Raw genomic sequence first — 25,251 nt, forward strand, 5'->3', positions numbered from 1 at the left:
TCTAAGGACTCATTCAGAGAAGTGTATTTTACATCTGTATTATATAAAATATCCTTTTAAAGTGGCATGCAATTTGCATGCATGTTTTGTCATGCACTAATTTTTCCAAATGTTGACCCCATTTTCAAAATCGCACCATGAATGCTTGCATGATGATACCCTATTGAAATTAACAAAATGAGGTTGAAAGTTAAACAACTGGTTAAATAATGGAAAAATACTGGCACTGAAAAACATCTATAGATGGACAAAAAGTGCTACCATATATTTTTCGTCCATGTATTGCATAGATTCACATCTGCCTTGTAAAATACTTGTCTAAATAATATCTAAAGAGGATCTGAAAAGCTCATCAAATTCCTATCTACTTGGGAGGCAGCTCTAAGAAATTTGACTTAAAGGGGTTTTCCCACGAACAAAGTTCATTTTAATCAACATTTTATTCAATAGATCTTTGAATAATAATAACTTCCACAATTCGATGTGCTTAAAAAAATGTTCCTGTGCTGAGATAATCTTATAAATGTGCCCCTGCTATGTACTGTGTAATGGCTGTGTTTTACTGTGCAGGGACATTGTCTGATCACACTACATCTAGTGGCCAGGGGAGGAAAAGAGTATACAGACAGAACAGCACGGGATCGCAGCTACTTCTTTCTTTCAAGTAAAAAAAATTCTTGAAAACAGGCAGTGAAATGTTTTCCCTCATAGAAAGAATCAGCTATGATCCCATTCAGTCCAGTCTGTATATTCTATTTTGCTTCCCCCCCCTGCCCAGGAGCTAAGATCATCTTCCTGTACGGTCTGACACAGCCATTACACAGCACATAGCAGGGGCACATATATAAGATTATCTCAACACAGGAACTATTGGCTGAGAGAAATCACACCAGAACCAGACTCCTAATTCATGAAGAACATATCATTCTCAAAATTAAATAGTTGCAGCATTTTACAAAGTACCTGTACAGTGTCCATTTTAGGACATGATCAGATATCAAAATCAAACACCAGATTGATGTCAGCTTGAGGCTAAATACCCTGTCTGAGAACTGATTTTGACAAGTGATCCTGACAAGGGACTTTTACAACTGTAATAATAATAAAAAAAAATTCACTGTTCGCTGATGGGACTTGAACCCAAAACTCTATGTCTAGAAGCCAGTGCACTAACTACTGAGCTATAAACTCAGTTGAGGAGAGTTAAGCAATCTATTTGATTATATGATTTTCAGTGCAAACCTTGTCTGAAACTGATTGGGACTTTCAGAAATACCTCCCCCAAGCCAAATTTAAATGATGTTTGATTTTGATGTGCGAGTCTGATGTGTGACTTTCTTCAAACATCAGAATCAGAATCACAATGACTTTCAGTCACCCTGAGTATTTTCATGGTTGATCTCATAAAGACAAGTAAAGCTCCCAATCAGTATCACTTGACTGGATAGCTCAATAGTAAGGCATCAGCTTCTGAAACTACAATGTCTGGGTTCAAATCCTGTTGCGAATGTTTTTTTTTTTTGTAATTATGCCTATTTAGCACACAAACTACAGGGGTGTTTTACTTTTAATATCTACATCTAACATTCTTATTGTCATCCTAACGTGTTAAGAGTTTCAGATATGCTGTCTTTTTGCATGGTAAATTACATATCCAAAGTAAATTGGGAGTTTGCAGCTAGTTCTTGGGTGGATGAAAAGAAAAATTTACAAATTTTTTTTTTTTATCATTAGACCCCTTTAAGAAATTATGCAAATGTACAGCCACTTGGAAATAGATAAGTAGTAAATTAGGTCATCCCAATTTACTTTGGCTATGTAATTTACCATGCAAATAGACAGCGTATCTGAAACTCTTAACACAGCAGGATGACAATCAGAATGTCAGATATTAAAAGTAAAACACCCCTGTAGTTTGTGTGCTAAATAGGCATAATTAAAACAAAATAACATTCCTATTGAGATTTGAACCAAGCCATTGCAGTTTCAGAGGCTGATGCCTTACCACTGAGCTATGCAGTCAAGAGATACTGACTGGGAGCTTTTCTTGTCTTATGAGATCAACCATGAAAATACTCAAGGTGACAAAGTCATTGTGATTCTGATGTTTGAAGAAAGTCACACATCAGACTCTCACATCAAAATCAAAATCACCAGACAAAATCAGTTCTCAGACAGGGTTTCTAGACTCAAACTGACATCATTCTGATGTTTGATTTTGATATCTGATCATGTCCTAAAATGGACACTGTATACCTGAATCTTGTCAGAGCTACAGTAGTTGAGATTTCCTTCACTGGAAAGTTCAACCACAAAGAGTGCACTTCTAAATCACAGAATTCAATACAGTTTAACACCAATTCACCAAGACTGGCATTTAGCATGTCAGTCTTGATGAAGAATGCACTGGCGTAAGATGTGCCAAAGTTATAAGGAGGTATGCGCCTCTCAATGTATTTGACAAATCTCTCAGTTGCTGTGCATCACAGTATATTTCTGTAGGGATTCATGCCACAATGTAAATTATTATGAATTTGCAGGTAGTGCTTGACCATTTCCCCTCCTTGCTCATTTCTACCTGCTTTTGAAAAAGATAGTGGGTCTGGACAGAGGTGGTGTAAAGGTGTCAAAAGTTGCAACATTTTTGTACAACTATGAGTTGCACTAAAATTTGGAGCCAGAATTCTGCCAAATACTGTTTGATGAATTGGGTCTTTGAATGCGAGTCAAAAATCCAAACTCACTGAAAGTGTAAATTTATCTAAAGTTAATGCACACCTTAAACAAAAGTACTTACCTATATAAATCTTTAGTGCAATGATTTCAGGAAACACCTAGCATTTTTACTTGGATATGAACTCAGATCTTACCTGCACAAAGGATTCCAATGATAATGTATTTCAGAATACGTGAATGCTTCTTGCTGAACTCTGCAGCTTTGTCATATGGTTCGGCTACTTTGCTAGGTACATATGGAATAAAAACTATTAGATTAAAGATCTTAATAAGTGATGATAATTGCTAAATCTGTATTAAACTTTAGGCATTGAGAATGTAGAGCTCACTGAAAGTTGTAATTTAATGAGGACCTTTCATCAAATTGTTCATGTTGAACAGGACACACAATGTAATAGTAGATGCAAGGCAGAATAAAACACTTTTGTATTTTTGTTAGTTTCACCTCTTTGTTGCAGAGATATTAGAGATCAAAGTATTTGGCACCTAAACAGTTAATTTGTGTTATATCTAAGTAGACATTACCAGACATATTTCACTGGGGGGTGTATATGACGCGCCCCCTGGGCCAGTGCTGTTTGGGGGATACCCGGAGCCGGATCAGATGGGGGTTGTAGAGTACGAGTGGCGGCGACCCGGTCCGTGCCCAGGGTGTCAAACTCAGTGTGTGGCAGTCTTGATAGATGTTATTGATGTTCTTAGTGTCGACTACGCCACCCGTTGATTTGCGGTCAAAAGGCCGCCGCTGCAGAAGGGTCCGCTGAGGCTGGTGGTATGTGTGCAGCTGTGGTAGTATAACCCCCAACGGGAGGGGTATAGCCTCAGGGGGTCAGATGTAGAGGATGGTGGTTGTGAAGGTGCAGGATGATCAAGCAAGAAGACTCAGAGTCGGGCTGTGCAGTTCAGGGGTTTTTACTTACGGGTGTTCTTATGGTCACTCTGGCCTGAAGCGACCACCCGAGCCGTGCTGCGTCCACCAGGTCCTGGACTCGGCCAACCCCCAAGCAATTCTGGAGCGTGGTCCTGAGCTCCTTTCTGACTGTCCTTTCTACTGGCCTTTCCCACCAGGGATCCACTTATGTCCGGCTCCCTCGGGTCTCTTGTTGGTCAAGCCTCCTCTGGGCTCCCTGACCCTATGCTTGGTATGCCTTTCTAGTGGATTTGGTGAGGGTCGTGGCAGATCCTGCCCACGACCTCCGGTTCCTGGCTAAGGTGTGCTTTTCTCTCTGCCAGCTTGGGATCCGGTACCCTAGGTGCCAACCCTTCACCCTGCTGTTTGTATTCTGGGGTCTTGGGGTTCCTTCTTCTTCTCTCTGGGTCCTTCTGACTCCTCTCTCTCTCTCAGACTTGGCCTTGGAGCTGGGCCCAGCCGGAACCACAACTCCCTGTCAGCCCTTCTGGCTGAGCTTCTCTGCTCTGCTCCTCAGGCTAAACTCTGACAGACTGACCCTGATCTAAGATGGTGCCCACCTTATATACTCCCTCTATGTGTGAGCTCAGGTGACCAGCACCCAATGAGCTCCTAGCCTTACCCAGACTGCTCCCCCTATCTGCCCCTACACTACTGGGATGTTCCACCCCCCTCCCACTCCAGCCAGGGACAGACGCTGTCGTACCTGCACATATACTGGTGGGAGTACCGTCGGTCTGTCCCCCGGAAATGAGATGTATGTAGTGTATGCAGCTATCTGAGCTCAGTCCCACACTCCATCCTTACCCGGGAGTGGAATACCACACCTCTGGCTTGAGGTGTAATACCCCTGTAGCACCCGAGTCCTCAGGGTGCTACATTCCCCCCTGGTAAATCACAGCACGTCCTCGGGCTGTAAGAGAATAAAACATCCATAAACATACAATTTTTTTTTTTCATAACGACATAAACATATAAAACATTATATATATTATCAGCATAAAACTTTTTCATATAAACATTCTTGTAAACTTTCTTGTTCCTCCGGCCACGGTGCAACTTGTGACCGGGTAAAGTACGACAGTCTCTTGTAGAAGAACAACAGTTTCCTATAAAACCGGTAGGGGGCGCCTTAAAAAAGCGCAACTATATACAAGGGGAAATATGGCCGCTCTCAGTCCTCGGCCAGGTATTAGGAAAGGAATGACCGCTCTCAGTCCTCGGTCAGTGGGAATAGGGACACACGGGTTTCAGTTCAATTTGCTGGTTCCAACGGGGACTATATTTTAACTAGCAGCAGTAACAGTTCTTATACCCTGACGGGTAACTATGTACAGTCTCTTTACCGTACTTTAATGACGGCGTACTCCTGCTCCTCCTTCAGACCCGTCCGGATCCTCTTGCTCCTCTTCACACCGTAGCTCCTCCTCCGTCAGCCGGTGTACATGGAGGGCGTAGGGTCCTTTGGCACACTTGTGCCGGGTGAACGTGACCTCGTCCCCTACATATAGGTCACGACCTCTGTGTCCCTCCGGCAGATGGGACTCCACGTCTCTTCTGGTCACAAAGACGTCGCCGGGGGTGTGGTGATCCCTGATGAAGCCCCACCCGTGCTGCAATTGAAACTTAATCACAGTCCCGGTGGTACGGGGACCATGAGCTGCACGGGGGTCTCTCCTGGTCCTGCTCTTCTGCCCTGCGCTCTGTTCCTGCAGCCGCTGCTCACGGACCCGCCTCTCTCTCCGTTCTTGCTCGAAGACTGCCAACTGCTGGCGGCAGCACTCCGCACGCTCAGCTGCGGCTGCCCGAGTTTCCTGAGTGAACCCCATGAGGTCTCCTCCGGTGGGGTCCCACTCGAACTGCGCTTCTTCCAGCGGGAGCGGGGTCCTCTTAACGGGCTTCGGAGCCGGAATCAGGGGCTCGCACAGGGGCCTTGCTTTTTGGAGTTCCAGTTGGTAGTACTCCGGTGGCCATATAAAGGGCTGCCCATCCGGGCAAGTGTGCTGGGCAAACAAGTCTTCACCCAGGTGCGGCACTCTAGATGTTGAGGGCGCGGTGGTGGTAGCGGCGCCCGGGTTCGCCAGGCCTTGCGACCAGGCCTGGGGTACCCTGAACGTAAAGGGCACCGTGAAGACGGCGGCGCCCGGGGTTACTTGGCCCAGCGACCAGGCCGGTGGCTCAGTGGAGGTAGAGGGCGCTGTTGGTACTGCGGTGCCCGGGGGTACTAGACCTTGCGACCAGGCCGGTGGTGTTTCCTGCTTTGCCGCGCTCAGGGTTGAGGCGCGTGACGTCACAGGGGTCGCGGCCGCGGCTTCTGCTTGAGGCCTTGTCTGGAGCGGTGACGATGCAGCGACGGGCACGGCAGGGGGAATTTCGGGCTCTGCGACGGGGAGCTGGGGCAGGCACGCGGTTTCTCGGCTCGGGGTAGGGACGTCCCCTTTACCTGCCTCCATCTGTTCAGCTCCCTCTTCGGCGCCGTCTCCGGCCTTCACTCCTCCTGCACCATCCTCAGAGGCGGTCTGTCTCCTCGTCTCGGGTGGCGTGCTTCGCTGGCGGGTTCTTGCCTGCAGGGCCATCTCTCGGCTCCACTCCGTCAGCGTCTCTCGCACCTGGGCCATCCTCCATGCGAGGCGCTCCAGCGCGGTCTGTGCACACTCCCGGTCTCGGGGGAGCTGTGCCAGGATCTCCACTAAGCCTAGTGGGGTTGTTGCTTGCAGCAGGCTCCTGACCACAGGGTCGGTGCTGCCTGACTCTCCTTCCATCTCCGGGTACGACTTCTCCGGAGTCCTCTCCAGACTTCTTGTCTCCGGGTGCGCTCTCTCCAGACTCCTCCAGGCTGCACCCATCTTCGCTCTCTTGTTCTGTCTCCGCCCACATTGAAGGTGGTCCCGGGGCAACTTTGTGATTGTCAGTTCCAGGGGCAGTTCTCTCACGCTGATGGACATCTCCAGCATCACAGTCTCCGTTGGTGGGGGCGGTTTCCGCTTTTGGCGCCATTCCTTGACCTGGCCCACGATGGGAGGTGACCTCTTGCCACCCTCTGGCACGCCCATAATGGCGTCTGCTCTTCCAAGGCGGGAAATCTTCTGGAAATGGCGGGAATCGTCTCCCAGTGGCGGGAAACTCCGTGGATGGCGGGAAAAAGCTGCAGATGGCGGGCAACAGGCGGGAAACGATCCGTGATGGCGTCCCATGGCGGGGACCCTCGGGAACTGGCGGGAGACTTCTTCTTGAGGTAAATTTGAACTTTTCTTCAGGCACGCAGTACCCGGTGGTTGCGGGCACGAAATCCTGCCGACTACGCCAAAGTTGACGCGCCCCCTGGGCCAGTGCTGTTTGGGGGATACCCGGAGCCGGATCAGATGGGGGTTGTAGTCTCCGAGTGGCGGCGACCCGGTCCGTGCCCAGGGTGTCAAACTCAGTGTGTGGCAGTCTTGATAGATGTTATTGATGTTCTTAGTGTCGACTACGCCACCCGTTGATTTGCGGTCAAAAGGCCGCCGCTGCAGAAGGGTCCGCTGAGGCTGGTGGTATGTGTGCAGCTGTGGTAGTATAACCCCCAACGGGAGGGGTATAGCCTCAGGGGGTCAGATGTAGAGGATGGTGGTTGTGAAGGTGCAGGATGATCAAGCAAGAAGACTCAGAGTCGGGCTGTGCAGTTCAGGGGTTTTTACTTACGGGTGTTCTTATGGTCACTCTGGCCTGAAGCGACCACCCGAGCCGTGCTGCGTCCACCAGGTCCTGGACTCGGCCAACCCCCAAGCAATTCTGGAGCGTGGTCCTGAGCTCCTTTCTGACTGTCCTTTCTACTGGCCTTTCCCACCAGGGATCCACTTATGTCCGGCTCCCTCGGGTCTCTTGTTGGTCAAGCCTCCTCTGGGCTCCCTGACCCTATGCTTGGTATGCCTTTCTAGTGGATTTGGTGAGGGTCGTGGCAGATCCTGCCCACGACCTCCGGTTCCTGGCTAAGGTGTGCTTTTCTCTCTGCCAGCTTGGGATCCGGTACCCTAGGTGCCAACCCTTCACCCTGCTGTTTGTATTCTGGGGTCTTGGGGTTCCTTCTTCTTCTCTCTGGGTCCTTCTGACTCCTCTCTCTCTCTCAGACTTGGCCTTGGAGCTGGGCCCAGCCGGAACCACAACTCCCTGTCAGCCCTTCTGGCTGAGCTTCTCTGCTCTGCTCCTCAGGCTAAACTCTGACAGACTGACCCTGATCTAAGATGGTGCCCACCTTATATACTCCCTCTATGTGTGAGCTCAGGTGACCAGCACCCAATGAGCTCCTAGCCTTACCCAGACTGCTCCCCCTATCTGCCCCTACACTACTGGGATGTTCCACCCCCCTCCCACTCCAGCCAGGGACAGACGCTGTCGTACCTGCACATATACTGGTGGGAGTACCGTCGGTCTGTCCCCCGGAAATGAGATGTATGTAGTGTATGCAGCTATCTGAGCTCAGTCCCACACTCCATCCTTACCCGGGAGTGGAATACCACACCTCTGGCTTGAGGTGTAATACCCCTGTAGCAGCCGAGTCCTCAGGGTGCTACATATACTTCTAACCCTTTGGGACGATGGCAATCATAGGCAGACAGCAACACACTGGGGAAAGAACACGTCCCAAAAATAGCTTAAAACAGGCTCAGTGTGAGACATGTATTGACAAACATTCTGCAGGAGCACAGCAGACCTGAATGTGATTAACAAACAGCTTTCAGCTTTCGTCTCTCACAGTCAGTGTGGGGCATGGGGCAATGCAGCAGAGATTAATCTCATTACAAACACTTCTAGTAGCTCTCCTTTCACTGTGCTGCCTGCTCTGCCAATCATAAGCAGGCATACACATAGAAGGGGGAAAAGAACATGCCCACACTATAGTTTAGAACCAGCTCTGTGTAAGACATATTGACACTCTCCTCACTGCCAAGTGATTACATGTGCCAGAGCATAGCAGACCTGAGTGTGATTAACAGCTTTCATCTTTCCTCTCCAGCAGTCAGTGTTGGGGGAGGGGCAGTACAGCAGATTTGGCAGCACTACACTTAGTTTGTCAATACTAATGTGTACTTGGTCTTGCCAATAAACATCGTTTGAATTTGTGAGGAGAGCTACTAGAAGTGTATGTAATCAGACTCAACTTTTGCAGTACTGCCCCTCCTCCCACACAGACTGCCAGAGATTAAAACTGTAAGGGAAATATATTTCCATGGAGTTGAGTCTGCCATCAGCAAACTGCTCCTATACCAAATGAACAAACTGGATTTACTAGGGGTCTTCTTGCTATGAGTACAGAGGTGTCAATCCCGACATCTCACCAAGAAGGACATTATAAAAAAGCTGAATATTTTCTACCTATTGTATGGAGGGAGTAGCTAGAGACATAGGATATTTGAAATGCAAGGCCATGGCCCCTAAATTAGCCTACTGTCCAGTCACAAGCAGCAATTTTTAAATAGTCCAATCCAGGCCGTCATGGAAATCCGAGCCCAGGACCACGTATATAAAAGCTGGACTACAGAATGGAAAGGTGTTTATATGTGGGGGTTTGCCAATGCTGGTTGTATTCCATAATTCCTTTTCTCCTCCCCCCAAGGAAACAGAAGAACAACTAGGTATTTTTTGTTATTTCTCCCTTTTTATTTTACAACTGTTTTTGCATTTTTGTGTGTCGTTTTATTTTTATCTTTTTTATTCTTTTATGTAAGCACTGTATTTTTTATATTAAAGCTTAAATCTTTAATAAGTTTGGTCCTTGAATGCTCTAAAGAATCTACAGCATTTCAGAGTGTGTGTGACCTTTTTGATTGTCTGACAGTAGTATATATTACTTACCTATTAGTATATCCATTTTTGCGGTCATATTATCCCATTTTGTCAAATATTTATTTACCTTCAACCAATATACATGGGGATACACAGTACACCATGACATATTTTGCCATTGTTAACTGAGTGCATTATTTATGTATTTTAGACTATTTTATTTTTACATATTATCATCATATATCTTCCTTGAACTTTCTCTCATGATGTATTAACCTTTTTATACAACTGTGATTTTATCCTATGATTCAATAAAGTTTATTTTATGGTACTGAAATGCAGTCATCCTTTGTAGGTATTATATGTACACGCTGTTTCTTTTGGCTGTATTTTTACCTATTTTTTTCTATATAGTCTGTTACACTGGCCCTGTGGCTAGCTGCCACCTGTTTATAGGTTCACAAAATTATAATAACTGACAGAACACGAATGGCATCAGTGAGCTGTCAGTTATGCCATCCTTGGGCTATCAGTGATTTTTACAGAACCATAGATTTGTATGGGTAATTTTTCTCTCAGACTTGGAATAAAAATGGATACGTCTATATGATTTTTATGGGGGGGTTCACAGTAAAAATACGGACATGTGATTAGCACAATAAATTTTAAGGAGTACATGTTCTGAAAATCACAGATAGAACACGTACGTGTTTCACGGATGTCTGAATGAAACCTAAACCTTATTAATCTTGGTGGAATGTATTCAAATGCATACTGCTGTGTCCTCTAGGTTTTTATGACCAGATGTAATATATCAAAAGAGTTTCCTCTGGTCATGGATTCAGCCAGAGTTAAATATTAAAATGTTAAAAAAAGCAATACAAAAATAATAAAACTGTAAAATATTGAATATTAAAATACCACCAAGGCGTTCTGGAAAAAGTGTAAGTTGCTCAGTATTTTTTTAATAAATTTGTGAAATGTGACTAAGCACTGTAAGTATGGGTGGAGAACCTTCCTATTAAAAAGTTGTCATTAGGGCAATGGATGAGTGTTAAATTCCAATGTAAGACTAAGTGAAGATATATGGCTGCTAGATGTACAAGGTGCAAGTTCAGGATTATGAATTGTCTATTAGGCTGCCAGAGTTTCCTTTAGCCTATGATTCACCTAACCTATTTTTAAAGGGGTATTTTGGTTGGAAGTAGACAGGATAGGTGATAACTTTTAGATTGGAGGGGGTTTTAAAGAGAACCTGTCAGCATGCTTTTGTAATGTAAAGAAAAGACATGGCTGTAATGGCACTGTAATACTGATTATATTGATACCTTTGATGAAGAAATTCACTTTGTTGTTCTTCTGTAATCAGCATTTGAAGTTTTCTACTAATTAGGTCTTCTCCTCCCGGTCTGTGATTCCTCAGCCCCACTGCCTGCCCCCAGTCTGTGAATTACAGGTCACAGCTGGCTGAGATTTCAAACACAGGAAAAGGCAGGTCATTCACAGACCGGAGGCAGGCAGAAGGGCGGGGAATCACAGACAGGGAGGAGAAGACCCAGGCACAGTCCGGCCTCTGTGCACCGAAATCTAAGTAGCAGAAAACTTCAAATGGTGATTAAAGAACAACAACAAAGCAGATTTCTTCACCAATGGTATCAATGTAATCAGTGGTGCATCGCTATTACATCCATTTACTGTGCATTACAAAATTATGCTGACTGGTTCTCTTCAATATAATGATTAACTTATTTTTTTTTATACAACATATAACCATATAAAAGTGCAACAGTGTATTATACTTCTTGACATCCTTTTATACATTTTAAATCTGGCTTAGGCCAGGGAAACACTGCGTGTATGGCCACTAATGGGTACATACACTCAGGAGGTATATGCACAAAAGTGACCACAATCAGGATGCATGCCTAGACATCTCTCCACCATAAGGACTTTCTTTGCTCAAACTGAAAGAAAAACTAATGAGCATTGATATAGAGTATGGCCCAATTGGGAAGCTCAAAGCTTTGTTGTCTTCTGATAGAGGCAAATGGGTAGAATAATGGAGAAAGAGCTATAGGGTTGGAGTTCGACATCATAGCTAGGAAGATAAACAGGGGCATGTGCCTCATGAGCTGGGGGTGCTCAACAAGCCACTATGACTTGACCAGGTGTTTAGATACAGTGTTAGGGTAGTGAACTTAATGTCAGATGAAGGAAACCATAGCTATGGCTCTGCTGCAGTTGCTAGTACTGCAACTAAAACAGTGTGGCTTAAAATGATGCAATGTTGATTCATGGGATGACAAACACTCTCACAAGGCAAAAAACTATTTTACAAAACTTAAAGGAAAACAATTAATTTCCAACTCCAATTTTTTTTACTACAATAACCAAACAACTCTAGTGAATTAGTAACCGATACTAGAAGTTAGAGATGAGCAAATTTGTTGAAAGCAAATTGTAGATGGCCAGCAAAGGAGTTAAAAAAAATTGACGGGTTTTTTGGTGACGAGACATTTTTATTGGTATCATTTTTGGGCACAGAATTTTTTTTTGATCGCTTTCTATTCCGATTTTTGGAAGGCAGAATGAACAAAAACCAACAATTCAGGAATTGTTTTTTATGCCGTTCACCGTGTGGTAAAATTGATAAGGCAGCGTTATTCTTCGGGTCAGTACGTTTTAAGGCATTTTTATTACTTACTGCAAAGTCAGAAGTTTACATACACTAAGATTACTATGCCTGAAAACAATTCTGGACTGCCCATATGATGATGTCATGTGTTTGAAAGCTTCCGATAGTTTTTTTGGCAACATCTGAGTTAATTAGAGAGACACCTGTGGATATATTGTAATGCACACCTGAAACACACTGCTTCTTTGTGTAGCATCATGGGAAAGTCTAAAGAAATCAGCCAAGATATCAGGAAGAGAATTTTAGACTTGCACAAGTCTGGCTCATCCTTGGGTACAATTTCAAGATACCTGAAGGTGCCTCGTTCATTTGTACAAACAATTATACGCAAGCATAAACAAGATGGGAATGTCCAGCCATCATACCACTCAGGAAGGAGACGGGTCCTGTGTCCCAGAGATGAGCGTGCTTTGGTCCAACATGTGCACATCAACCAGAGGACAAAAGCAAAAGACCTTGTGAAGATGATGGCGGAATCTGGTAAGATTGTGTCAATATCCACAGTGAAATGAGTACTGTATCAACATCTACTGGAAGAAGAAGCCATTACTCCAAAAGAAACATAAAAAAGCCAGATTAATGTTTGCAAATGCACACAGGTACAAAGACCTTAATTTTTCGAGAAATGTCATGTGGTCTGATGAAACTAAAATTTAACTTTTTGGGCATAATGACAGTCGTTACGTTTGGAGGAAAAAGAGAGAAGCTTGGAAGACTAAGAACACCATCCCAACTGTGAAACACAGGGGTGGCAGCATCATGTTGTGGAGTTGTTTTACTGCAGGAGGGACTGGTGCACTTCACAAAATAGATGACATCATGAGAAAAGAAGAATATGTGGCAATACTGAAGCAACATCTCAAGACATCAGCCCGGAAGTTAAAGTTTGGGCGGAAATGGGTCTTCCAAATGGACAATGACCCGAAGCATACTGCCAAAATGGCAACAAAGTGGCTTAAGTATAACAAAGTCAATGTTTTGGAGTGGCCATCAGGGCTGTGGAGTCGGTAAGCCAAACCTCCGACTCCAACCCCGAATCCAGGACTCCGACTCCCTCATGTTTAAGTGATAAATTTACTGTAGCACAGATTTATCTCAGCTAAAAGTCTAGACCCTTAGATCAGGAAGAGGACAGACATTTATAAGACATTTCATAACTTTACCAAATTGGTATGAAAAAAATATTCCCCACAAACTGCATTGAACTACTGTACCCAATTTATTATATATTTTAGGAGTTGGAGACGGTCCATTTTATACCAACTCCGACTCCACCAAAATGGACACCGACTCAGACTCTGACTCCACGACTCCGACTCCACAGCCCTGGTGGCCATCACAAAGCCCTGATCGCAATCCTATTGAAATTTTATGGAGACATCTTGCCTTACCCAGCGTTTCTCTACCGTGCTTCCCAGTGTAATTGTGTCACCCTGGCCTGGATGCCACAAATATAATAAAGCTGTGTCTGAGAGCAAGGGGGAGGTTCTCTGGTCAGGGGAACATTAGCATGCAATACCTCCTGTCTCAGGCCAGTAGGGGGAGCAGGCTGCCCCTATTAAAGCTGGAACTGGGGGCAGGGTTAGAGAGAACTGGACGACCTGTCTCAGGACTGAGAGGTGTCCCAGAGCAGAGAGGGACAGTTGTATTGCACCCTAAGAGGACATGTGGCAGTAGGAGAGCCACAAGCCAGGGACAAGAGGTGAAGTACGCCTGTCCTGGCAGACAAAGAGACTACTCTACCAGACTTTGGTGTCTAAGGCTGTGAGGATTCCACATCCTACAGCAGATAACCAGTCCGCAGGGGACTGTACGTTCCTTGGCCTAAGAAGCCCGGAGGCTCCGCCACAGCAGAAGGGACCAGCAGAGCCGTACCAGGCAGGGAGTAGAAAGGAACCCACGTTGCAAACCATACGGGTGAGAGGACACGGTGAGCTCGGGACCGTGGTCTGTTACCCTACCAGGAGGAGATAGCCAGAAGGAGCGCAGAGAGCACGGTAGGCCTACACCCTCACCCTGACCAGGGCCAATTTCCCAATTGCTCTCAGACATCCAGGTTCCCTCCTAGCCGGGACTGTTTGTGGGTCAGTTCACCTGTTCTAGTAAAGACCCTGGACTGCAACCTGTTGTCTGTGTGCTCCTTGCTCCTCCAGCACTAACGGTACTGGGACGCCCTACACCATCACCCCCATCTTCCATTATACTGCCCTGGGGCCGCACTCTTCCCGTGGGGAGTCACACTATCCCAGCTGCATACATCATCAGCCCCAGCGGTCTACCTGGCAGCGGCGGTCCGCACTGACCGCAATCCACGGGTGGCGTAGTCGGACACACCAACAGCGCGTCGCAGACTACCACTGGTCTGACCACCCTGAGCCACGGAACCGGGTAGCCAATACTACCCCCATCGTTCCCCTATTGCCCGGATCCGAGTGCCCCAGGACCCAGGGGGCGAGTCATAATTATGGTTCATGAGGAGAAGATGGGAGTCATAGAAAAGGTATCCTGCTGATTGCTTTGCAAACGCTGGGGAAGGCGAGATGTCTCCATCAAGAGATAACTTGTCCCAGTTACTATGATTAGCACTATATCAGAGTGTAGCTAGCCGTGCAGCTCTATCAGGGCATTAGGTTTGGTTTGTTTACACTGTTGCTGCCTGAGGGTTCAGGCTTGCCCATCACCCCCTAGCATTTGCCTTGCTCACATTATCTGTATTGGGTTTTTTTTGGGAGTAGGGCATATTTACACTTGGATAGCGTTGGGAATTACATTATTGCACCCCAGCCCTATATTGATGTGCAGTTCGGCATTGAATCTTTATATTAAAATGTGAATGTAGAGGGTATTAAAATATTATCCCTAATCAGCCTAAATGATAAATAGACTAAAGTCTATGACGGTACACTGGGGTGTCATCACTAGAGCTGAATGGGATAAATGAATCTCAGTCACCTAACAGCATGACTGAGTCTGAATTAAATGCATTGACTCAGTCATGCTGTTAGGTGCATGCTGCATGCGGTAGTGTGGATATACTGTATAATGTTATCATGTTATAAAGCTAACCGCAAGCATCTATAGTACCATACTGGCCATATCAGCACTTGCATTATCAATGTGCCCTGGCTAGGGACTGACCAACATGAACAGTGACTTCAATTATTCAACTAATACAGGTCCTATACTTGTGGGAATATCTGATGACGGACTAACCAACCATCATTGCTTCTTGTGTCTGCCATTTGGGACAAACATGATATTTTCTGTTGTCCTATGAGACCCACAAGTTATAATAAATATTATTTCTTGACATGCAGTAATTATAATGGGGATAGCCTTTACTATCTACCTAATGGGCAACATAATGTATAATATACAGCCTTAACCCATTGATTTAAGGGACTGGGTTAGGCATCCCGAATAATCAAAATAATCTCAACACACTACGTAACCGGGAATATTTGTGGGTTACTGGCTAAATACCATCTTGACTGTTGTCTTACATGCATCTGTAGATGCATGAGAAAATTATCAATTTTTATCATATTTATTTTAATGGTTGTTGATTATAAAGATTAACTTTTATATATTCACACGTTCTCCCCTTCCTTTTCCCTATAATTTGCTATAATTTCTTCGGTGGTGCACACCTGTGAATATACAGTAGGTCTGATGAGATTTGACTTATGCTTTGGACTCAGGATGTTTATCCTGCTACTCTTTATATATTTGACTACTGAGATGATTTGCTAAAGTGTACCTTCGAATTATCTGTGTTTTAGACTATGGCTACACGACCAAACCACATTAATTAAATATGTGGAGATATTATCGTATAATGGGCCGTCCAGCCTGAGTGAAAGAATTTTTTGTATAGTACGGCAGAACTGTCTGTAGCCTGATAACACACTGGATTTGCACTATGTCACTTTAGCATTGCACTTTGTCTACTTTTTGTGTTCAGCGCTATATGTGTCTTATAAATGAATATTTTTAATCAATATCTATTAAAAGTTAATTTTTAGGGTTCTTTCTTGTTAGGTTAAATGGAGAAACAGCTTAAATTTTGCAATTATTTTTTGTTTTTACGACATTCCCTGTTCAGTAAAAATGACCTGGAAACATAATTCTCCAGGTAACTACATTTTCGTAAAAAAAATTTTTTTTATTCAAGTGATTAATGAAATTCGGAAATTTGTTGAAACAAAAATTAATTTGTGTCACCAATTTTTAAAGACCTGTAACATTTTCATTTTTTTTAGTGAAATAATGTTTTTATTGATACTATTTACGGCTAGATACAACATTGTGATCACCTATTACATTTTTTGGAGGTTTTTTTTTTTTCCCTTTATCCCATTTTTCAATTAATTAATTCGGTTAATTAATTTTAGATTTTCATAGATCAGACTTTTACGCTTTTTTTATAATTATTTAAAAAATACAACTTGCTCTGCAAAGAAAACAAGCTTCATGCAGTTATTTTCAGAGGAAAATAAGGTTTTGGCTCTTGGAAGATGTGGATGAAATAAGAAAAAATGTCTGCAGCGTGAAGGGGTTAAATATGCAATTGGATTTCAATAGTTACATAGGAAACATATAGAAGCTATGCCTGTATTCTTACCTTAAAAAATTTGATGTATTTTTAGTTTTCTTATTGCTAATTCCAACATCATCATAAAACTCATCTGGTATTTTTTTGCCAATCTCAACATCATCATAATTTCCATTTAAATTTTTATCATTCACCTTATAAAAACACAAAAAAATACAATGAATAGGTACAAGCCACATAATGCATATTTTTTACATGAGATCAAAAGGACTAATTTGCAACCTGAAAAATTGTTTTAGGTATAGTTAGGGGTGGAATTAGGTCTCATTCACACTTCTGTATTTGGTCAGTTTGTGAATGGCGCAGCATGGTCAAGAATGTCTGATGTTGCACCATTGGTTGCTATAGGAAGTAAAGAGAAACAGGATGTTGAGACCACCATTCTAGTGTTCATGTTCCACCTATCCTGTGGAGGCAGTATCTTATGCAGACCGACATGCATCAGGTTACGGAATACAATTAAATTAATGGTTTGGACCATCACAAGTCCTTACGCTGGGTTTACATTAACTGATTTGGCAACATAATATGACCGCAAATTAGTAAATATTTACCTATTGGCAGTTGTTTAATGGCCTATTTAGACAGGAAGACAGCGGTTAATGGAGTGCAATGAACAATCTGTAAGAGATAGCTCAGTGCGTGTAGGCGGTCAGTGTTCTTGTCAGCGCATCATCCTGCTGAGATTATCTTTTATGAAAACCAAAAGATCATTTCACCTGATGAAAAGACGTTTTGCTCGTTCATCAGATGATCGGCAGCTTGTGTAGACGGCAAGATTATAGTGCAACAAGCGTTCTTAGGATTGCTCGTTCACAATAATCTTTCAATGTAGGTGCACTTTTAAACTGAAGAGCTTGCGGGATGAGTTGATCTCTGTTGGTTCCTATTAATGCTTTCCTGCTCAGCTATGGTTAGACCTCCACCAATCATAATGTTACAGTATATCCTGGGATAAGGCGTAACATTAACAATATAATAGCTGAACTTTACTTTCTCACCTCTACCACAGCCATCCCAGTGTGATGCATGGACTGGCCATGGTTCTCCTGACCTGAACTTATATGAGAATCTTGAGCTCAGGTAAAGAGACTCGTAGCCAGTCCGTACATCACAGTCTATACTCGGACAGTGTTTCATGGATGCCTGAATGAGGCTTTAGCAGCTCGGTAACATCTTATCATTCAGGCACATTAAGATTTCTCTGTGTTTAGGTAAAAAAAAGCATCCAGTATAAAAACACCCACTTATCGTCTGTTTTTAGAGAGCTTAAAGATAGAGTAAAATTATTATTTTAATCACAAAGTTGAATCATGTTTTGGTTTAAAATATGAACAGTTAAAAGTTATGTTTTGTTTTTTTTAAGAATTGTAGGATTTTTTTTCATTATGCATTTAACTGACTATTTTCTTTATGTCAAGGAAAAGCTCCCAGGCCATAGTGAAATGGCTCTTTAGCCACTATTCAATGTCCGATAGACATTGCAGTTGAGTCAGGTCACAGATTTTCCTTCTGAGGTTCACTAGTTTCTCAATGCCTCACTCATGATTAAAACAAATCATCTGCTGTGTCCATCCGACCACCGGTACATGCATGTCACAGTGTAGAAACTTTTCTCTACCTGTGACAATTACAGCATGGAGCACTAAAGGAGCTATCTGAAATTAGAAATAGGGGCTACTTTTTATACAAAAACAGTGCTACTTTGGGCTGTTTGTTACTGCACCATAGAACCCATCAGCTCTCCTGATATGTCTAGTTTAGTAAATAGTTTTCCCCATGAAAAACATATTCTATACTTATACAACACTTATACTCATTCAGACATGTGTTAGTCATGTACATGTTCTCTCTGTGTTTTTCCCAGATAGAACACGTACACATTATAGTCTACAAGGCTGTTCACATGTTCGTCTTTTTCTGTGGACCAAATGTACAGCAGATGGATTCCTCTAGACTTCATTCCAGCTTGTACATTGATTTGGTCGCAGTAGGATGGTCTTTAATCCAAATCGTTACAGGAGCAGTTTTTCTACGTGACAACACCAGGCCAAATGTTGCTTGAGCTATGGTGATCAGCCTGCATGGTGTAAACATGCTACTATAGCCTACAGCGTGTTCAGACTTCTCCCATCCAGCACATAAGGGACATTATTGGTCAGCAATTCCACAACATCCAGTGGCAGTGGAGCCTGATGATTTACCCAAGTGCATTCAGCGTAACAGAACATTTCTCAGAACATTAATGACCTCATTCAGAGCATGTCAAGGCATAGAAGTGTGAGTATTACTGCACGTGGTGCTCATACTCAATATTGAAAAAAATTAGAACGTTTTGAAAATATTGTTTCAATTAACATGTGTATTGATCCTGTAACTTCCAGAATTCCATGACAATTCTTTCTTAAGTGTTGCAATTTCAAGGTTGAAGAGTCTAGGTGTTACCAGTTGTGGGTGTGCCACTTCAAAGTCCAATCAGTGCTGGCAGAGCAGTCTATGGAAGCACACACCCCTTTACCAAGAGCAATGGTAACACCCAATTGTCAGTTTATTTATAGTTTTCAAGGAGAATAGTAGAGGAATGCCACACTGTAAGGGTCTATGAAAAGATCCTTCAGAATTGTTATTTTCTGGGGAAAACACTAAAACAGAAATGTCATGAAGAGCGACAGGTCCTCTGTAAGGGCATCATACAATGATTAAGCTTTATGTGCTTGACACCAGTAATCTCTTGTAACCATGTATTGTTTGTTAGCAAGGTCAATGCCACTTACTTCTGCATTAAATGCTCTATTAGAAATTCCATCATCGCTTTTCTGTGACATTTCCATTGCTTCTAGAAACAGAAATAAAAAAATATATGCAAAATATTTAATAATCAAAGTGCACACAATATTATTATCAGGAGCATAAAGATAAGTTCTGTAGTAAAACTATATAAAACACAGTTTCAAGAGGCGCTTCAAATGGAATGAAAGAACAGGAATGGAATTTATGGTTTCAAAAGATGTAATGCTAAGGTTAATCGCAGGACAAATAGAAGAGATGAAATGTAAGATTACCGCTTGCACATATATTTTCTCTCTTATGACCGAAAAATATTATTTCAATTACTGTTCGTAATTATAGCTGTATAGCAGCTTCAAAAATTTCTGCTAAAAAAATTACTCCCACACAATTTTGGTATTAACTATTTCTGTTGATCGTTATGTATATACACTAATATACATGACCACCCAATGAAGGAATACATACAAAAGATGTAAACCTAAAATCCATCTCAGAAAGATCTGGTTTAGAAAGAGGGTGATCTTTTCAATTAAGTGGTCTTCAGGAGAGGTTTCACTTGTACAAACCTTCAGGGGTAGCATTACATGGGGACGAGTCAATAAATATAAGAAATGTTAAATGTAATACATATTAGCACAGGGTGCTTGGGAATAGTTAAAAACTCCTGCAACAATTTTCCTCCACCCTTACTTAGGTGACCATCCCAAGCATTTTTCACAAAGTTGCCATTGGCTAGTAAAAAATATTACCAATGTTGCTACTCAACTTAATATTAAGACCTCGAGACTTGCAGGATTGATCCTAAACTGGTAAAATATTAGGGGGCTTTATGCTTTGCATGTCAACCATTTACAATGTAAAACAGGTATCTTTGCCTAATGAGGGAATGGAACAGTATGCCACACTCACACTTGATGCTGTCAAAGCAGGGAGTATACATGGGCAGTTCAAAAAAGAATAGGAATGGGAGAGCAGTTTGTTTCATGGGTAAAGTTACAATACAAAGGGGTGCATGCATATTTGACTGTAAATATTTAAAGGGGTTTTTCCACGAACAAAAGTACATTTTAATCAATAGATCTTAGAATAATAATAAGTTCCACAATTGTATGTGGTTAAATAAAATGTTCCTGTGCTGAGATAATCTCATAAATGTGCCCCTGCTGTGTACTGTGTAATGGCTGTGTCTGTGCAGGAACATGGTCTGATCATACCACAGCTTCTGGGCAGGGAGGAAGCTAAAGAGTATACAGACATTACAGCAGGGGATCACAGCTGATTCTTTCTTTGAAGTAAAATCTTGTTTAAAAACAGGCAGTGAAATATTTTACCTCACAAAAAGAATCAGCTGTGATCCCCTGCTGTCCTGTCTGTATACTATCTTGCTTCCTCCCCTGCCCAGGAGATGTGGTATGATCAGAGCATGTTCCTGTACGGTCAGACACAGCCATTACACAGTACGCAGCTTGGGCACATTTATAAGATTATCTCAGCACAGGAACATTTTATTTAAACACGTCCAATTGTGGAACTTATTATTATTTTAAGATCTATTGATTAAAATTAACTTTTGTTCGTGGGAAAACCCCTTTAAGTTCCACCATTATTTTGGCTACACAAAAGCACATGGCAGAGGTGATCTCTTTCACCCCTGCTGTTTGCCATAGGGATAGAGACCCAAGCAAAACCCCACAGAGAAAGAAGGGATATTTGATGTGGCAGAGTAGATAAACAAGAAACAAATACTTTATTATGCAGATTAGTTTGGGATACCAAGAAAACGGTAGAAAAAACTAGGTACCTGATAGGGAGACATGGAAAACTGTCAGAGATTAAAATGAATTGGTTCAAATCAGCTCAGTTGGCAACTATAGAAAAGACTTTGTCAATTCAATTACATACTAATAACAGACAGAAATAAATACCTGTGTATCTATATCTCCATTAAGGTGGAGGATTTCATTTAGTTAACTACTTCCTGACATGGCGATTTTGCGTTTTATTGTGTTTTTGTTTTTGCCTCCCTTGCTTGCAAGACCCATAACTATTCCATTTTTACCACGATTCAGCAGGCCTGTTTTTTACGGGACGAGTTGTAGTTTTAAATGGCTCTTTTCATTGGAAAACAGGAAAAAAATTCCAAGTGTTTCGAAATTACAGAAAAAAGACAATTCTGCAATAGTTTTTTGGGTTTTGTATTTACGGTATTCATTGTATGGACAAAATCATCTGACAACATGATTCTCCAAGTCAGTCCAATTACAATGATACCAAGCTTGTATAGTTTTTTTTAAGTGGTGAACAAAAATACTCCTATCACTATTTACTAAGACCCTTAACATTTTCATTTTTTGGTCAATGGAGCTGCAGGGTAAGCTGACAATTTATTGATACCCTTTTGGGGTATATATGAAGTTTTGATTGCTTCTTATTGTATTTTTTTCGGAGTTGCGGTAACCGAAAAACCATAATGTTGGAATTTTGATTTTTTTTTCCTCTCATTATGCCATTTATTGATCAGGTCACTTAATGATTTATTTTGATAGACTGGACTTTTATGGACATGAAGATGTCAAATATGTTTTTATTTATGCATTTAGTTTTAATAGGGAAAATTTTTCAAATGTTACATTTTGAAAAACTTTTTTTTACTTATTACTTTATTTTTTTAATCTACTTAGGGGGCTGTAAGCTGTGATGATCCGCTTGCTTATATTATCCATTGCAATAACACAGCATTGCAGTATACAATAAAAATCATGGTCACTTATGAACGCCAGCCACAGCAGTTACATGGGAGTGAACCTTTCCTTTGTGTCGGTTAATACTGGGAGTGGAAGTACCAGTGACTCGCAGGCACCTGCGCAGAAGTAAAATGAAGCCTATGCCCTTAGAAGGTGGGAAACACTGAGGAGGAACAAAGGGAGATGGAATGCGCAGGTGTGCGATTCCATCTCAAGCACCCAAAGTCACAGGGATGTAGGAATGATGAGGGGAGGAGAATCATATGCTAACGAAGTGTTGAGGCAGTGTCCCCATAGCCTGGAAGAGCTCATTAACATATAGTCATAAAAGATGATTTCTCTGCAACAAGACATGAGATGTGAGACAAACAGGTATCACTTTTATTCACTCTACAACCTATATGCCCATATTAATGGTTTACCTAGCTCAATTGTGGTGACAGATTCCCTTTAAATTTATTACCAGGAATGAAAAAAAAAAGAGAAAACTACAGTATGATAAAGACTAGGAATGTCCATGCCGCGGAAATTAAAGAGATTAAAATGGTAGTTCTCCCTCAGGATCTAGATATTTTGAAGAATAGACCAATATCAATACTGGACAAGTACTGTAATTGATACTAAAATTTGTGAATTTATTTGGGATGGGAAAAGATCTGTTATGAAGGCTTCCCTAGGATACAGAAGATGCAACTATGCTGTACTTTAGCTTATCAATTTTATCAGCTTAATTGACACAATCCATAGACCACGATAGTGGAAAGTAGTTATATAGATTTGATAAGAAAAACAAAGTTTGGGATGAGAAATAGTAGGTTTATGGCATTTTTAGTAAGAATAGATCAGGAAAATTCTTCCCTGAGCTAATGTTACATAATGTGTGGGATAGACTGAAAAATATGCTAGAAAATGAAAGATACTCAGGCCCTAATTCATTAAGACTGGCGTTTTGTATGACTATCTTAATGAGGGTCATGCTGGAATAAAAATGCGCTAAATTCATTAAGAAGTGCACATCACTTACTGAATTTGGTGCATTTTACCAATAGCATGCACCACCATGCGTCTCACCAGAAATGTTACTCCAGTAGAGGACAGGAGTACTATTTCTGGTGTAAGAAATGCCAGAAAAACAACGTTGCCACTATTGATGAATTTGACATGCAGGTGTAGTAATGCCCTGTCCACCTTGGCTACTACCCAGCTCTGACCATTTTGGCAGAGCTTGTTAAAAACGTCAAAAGTTGCTAAATTTTTATGCAACTCTGCACTATGCAAAAAATTTTCAAGTTTTCAAAGTTATTTTCGCTAGCTTTCCGTATTAAACACTTTGATCAATTGGAGCCATAAAAAAATGTGAAGAGGGGTTTCTTCAATTAGTAGAATTTAAGATAAAAAATGTAATTACCGTAGATTGGTTTCTCAATGATTTAGCAATGATACTTGCTTAGTTTCTGAGGCTTAATCGCTAAGTGGTTTCGAATGAAAGTGGGGTTAAAAAAACATGAATTATTCCTGCTGAATGTGAATCTGTGACCCAAAATGAAATCACACATTGTTTGCACCTATGGTTAAGATGGCTATTAAAAACTATCATGTTTTCCTCTTTGGTCTTCTGCTGTCTCTCTGGTTACTCTATGTACAAATTCACTAAAACTATGTCATTCACTGTTTTTTTGAGTACTGTGTACCAACTAATGTAATATTTAATTACTATTACCATATCTTCTCTTGAATTCTCTGATGCCTTTTTGGCTATTCTATGTATAGATTCACACTATAAAACGGTCATTCACTGAGGGCTTCTATGGAGGTAGATACCGTGCCCATGTTTTCGGTTTTTTGATGATTATGATCTCTTATGTGCCACTTTTTTTACTCATTTTTTTGAAAGTCTCTATGATGTTATTTAGTCTGCTTCATATTTGACTAAACATTTATTATTTATCATTGTGCTAATGAGTTTTGTGTATCTGTTCAAACACTTACTCTATATATTCATGACCCTGTATGTGAATGTTTCTTATCTTTAGATAACCTTGATAAAGGCAATAGCCGAAACGTTGGAAATTGTTGTTTCTGGGTTGCTCTGAATAAAAATCTTTTTTGGCATCATATATCTTCTCTTTATTGTGCTGAAGGTATATATTTCACATATTAATTTTTTCCTTCTGAGCACAACCTATAGTCCGTGCGAATCCATTATAAACCTTATAAGATGCTTATTAATTACAAAAAAGGGCATTTAGAGTATATAAATGCAAAGTTAGCTCCAGCATTTGAAAATTACAAGTAGTTGAATACAATATATAATTGTGCACACACTGTAGAAGAGTCAGTGGCCTTTCGTAAAGAAATGATGGCATGTGTTCTGTCTCGCTGAAAGATACCCAGCTTTCATTATTTCTTGCAGGAATGAGTGGCCATTCTGTTTTCATGTGCAGGAGAATGTAGTTCACGCTCTCAACTTGTCTTTGACCTGTAAAGTGCACTACACCATAGACACTAGGAGCAACAACTTTGGGCCGGGACAATAAATTAATTTTATGGCCCACTGGGTGAACGCTTGGCATGGCAACCATTTACTAATATAACTAAAACAGGTGGCCCGGAAGTCCCTTTCACACTGTAAGTCTATGGAGTTTCACTATGTAAGTCTATGTAAGTTCTGAGACTCCATAGCCTTACAGTGGTGGAAGTAGCACAGTCCCATACAACGGACCGACAACGTATAATCTGGCAACCCCCATGATTGGGAGCTACGTCTGTTTCCATTGCCAACCACCCATTATCTGTCTTCACTCAGACCTTCTTAGGATCCTACTTAACAGATATGGTCCATCCTCAATGGTTACAGGGCACAGCATTGATGTCATGCACACCTCATTATTTTCACTCATGCAAGGTTAAGTGCTGCCAAGAGGTTTTACAGCTTGAAAGCATGGTGGCAAAAGCCATACAGTGTATGAGTTACAGCTGTCCATCAAGCAGCAAATCTCAT

General features: G+C 41.9%; 1 protein-coding gene across 3 annotated transcripts in view; it reads right to left on the reverse strand.

Moving 5' to 3' along the window:
* Window positions 1–25,251, reverse strand: part of SLC28A1 (solute carrier family 28 member 1) — a 101,186-nt gene that overhangs the window by 66,469 nt on the left and 9,466 nt on the right. For all 3 annotated transcript variants that reach the window (XM_073652680.1, XM_073652679.1, XM_073652678.1), the window contains 3 exons: window positions 19,491–19,552; window positions 16,726–16,850; window positions 2,871–2,962 (listed from right to left, as the gene is read on the reverse strand). In XM_073652680.1, the coding sequence (XP_073508781.1) occupies window positions 2,871–2,962; window positions 16,726–16,850; window positions 19,491–19,547 (274 nt within the window). In that variant the 5' untranslated portion in view covers window positions 19,548–19,552. The remainder of the gene's footprint in view (window positions 1–2,870; window positions 2,963–16,725; window positions 16,851–19,490; window positions 19,553–25,251) is intronic.

The sequence above is a fragment of the Phyllobates terribilis genome, unplaced genomic scaffold (genome assembly GCF_046119375.1).
Source record: "Phyllobates terribilis strain yellow unplaced genomic scaffold, ASM4611937v1 Scaffold_11__3_contigs__length_659146591, whole genome shotgun sequence".
NCBI classification, from domain to species: Eukaryota; Metazoa; Chordata; class Amphibia; order Anura; family Dendrobatidae; genus Phyllobates; species Phyllobates terribilis.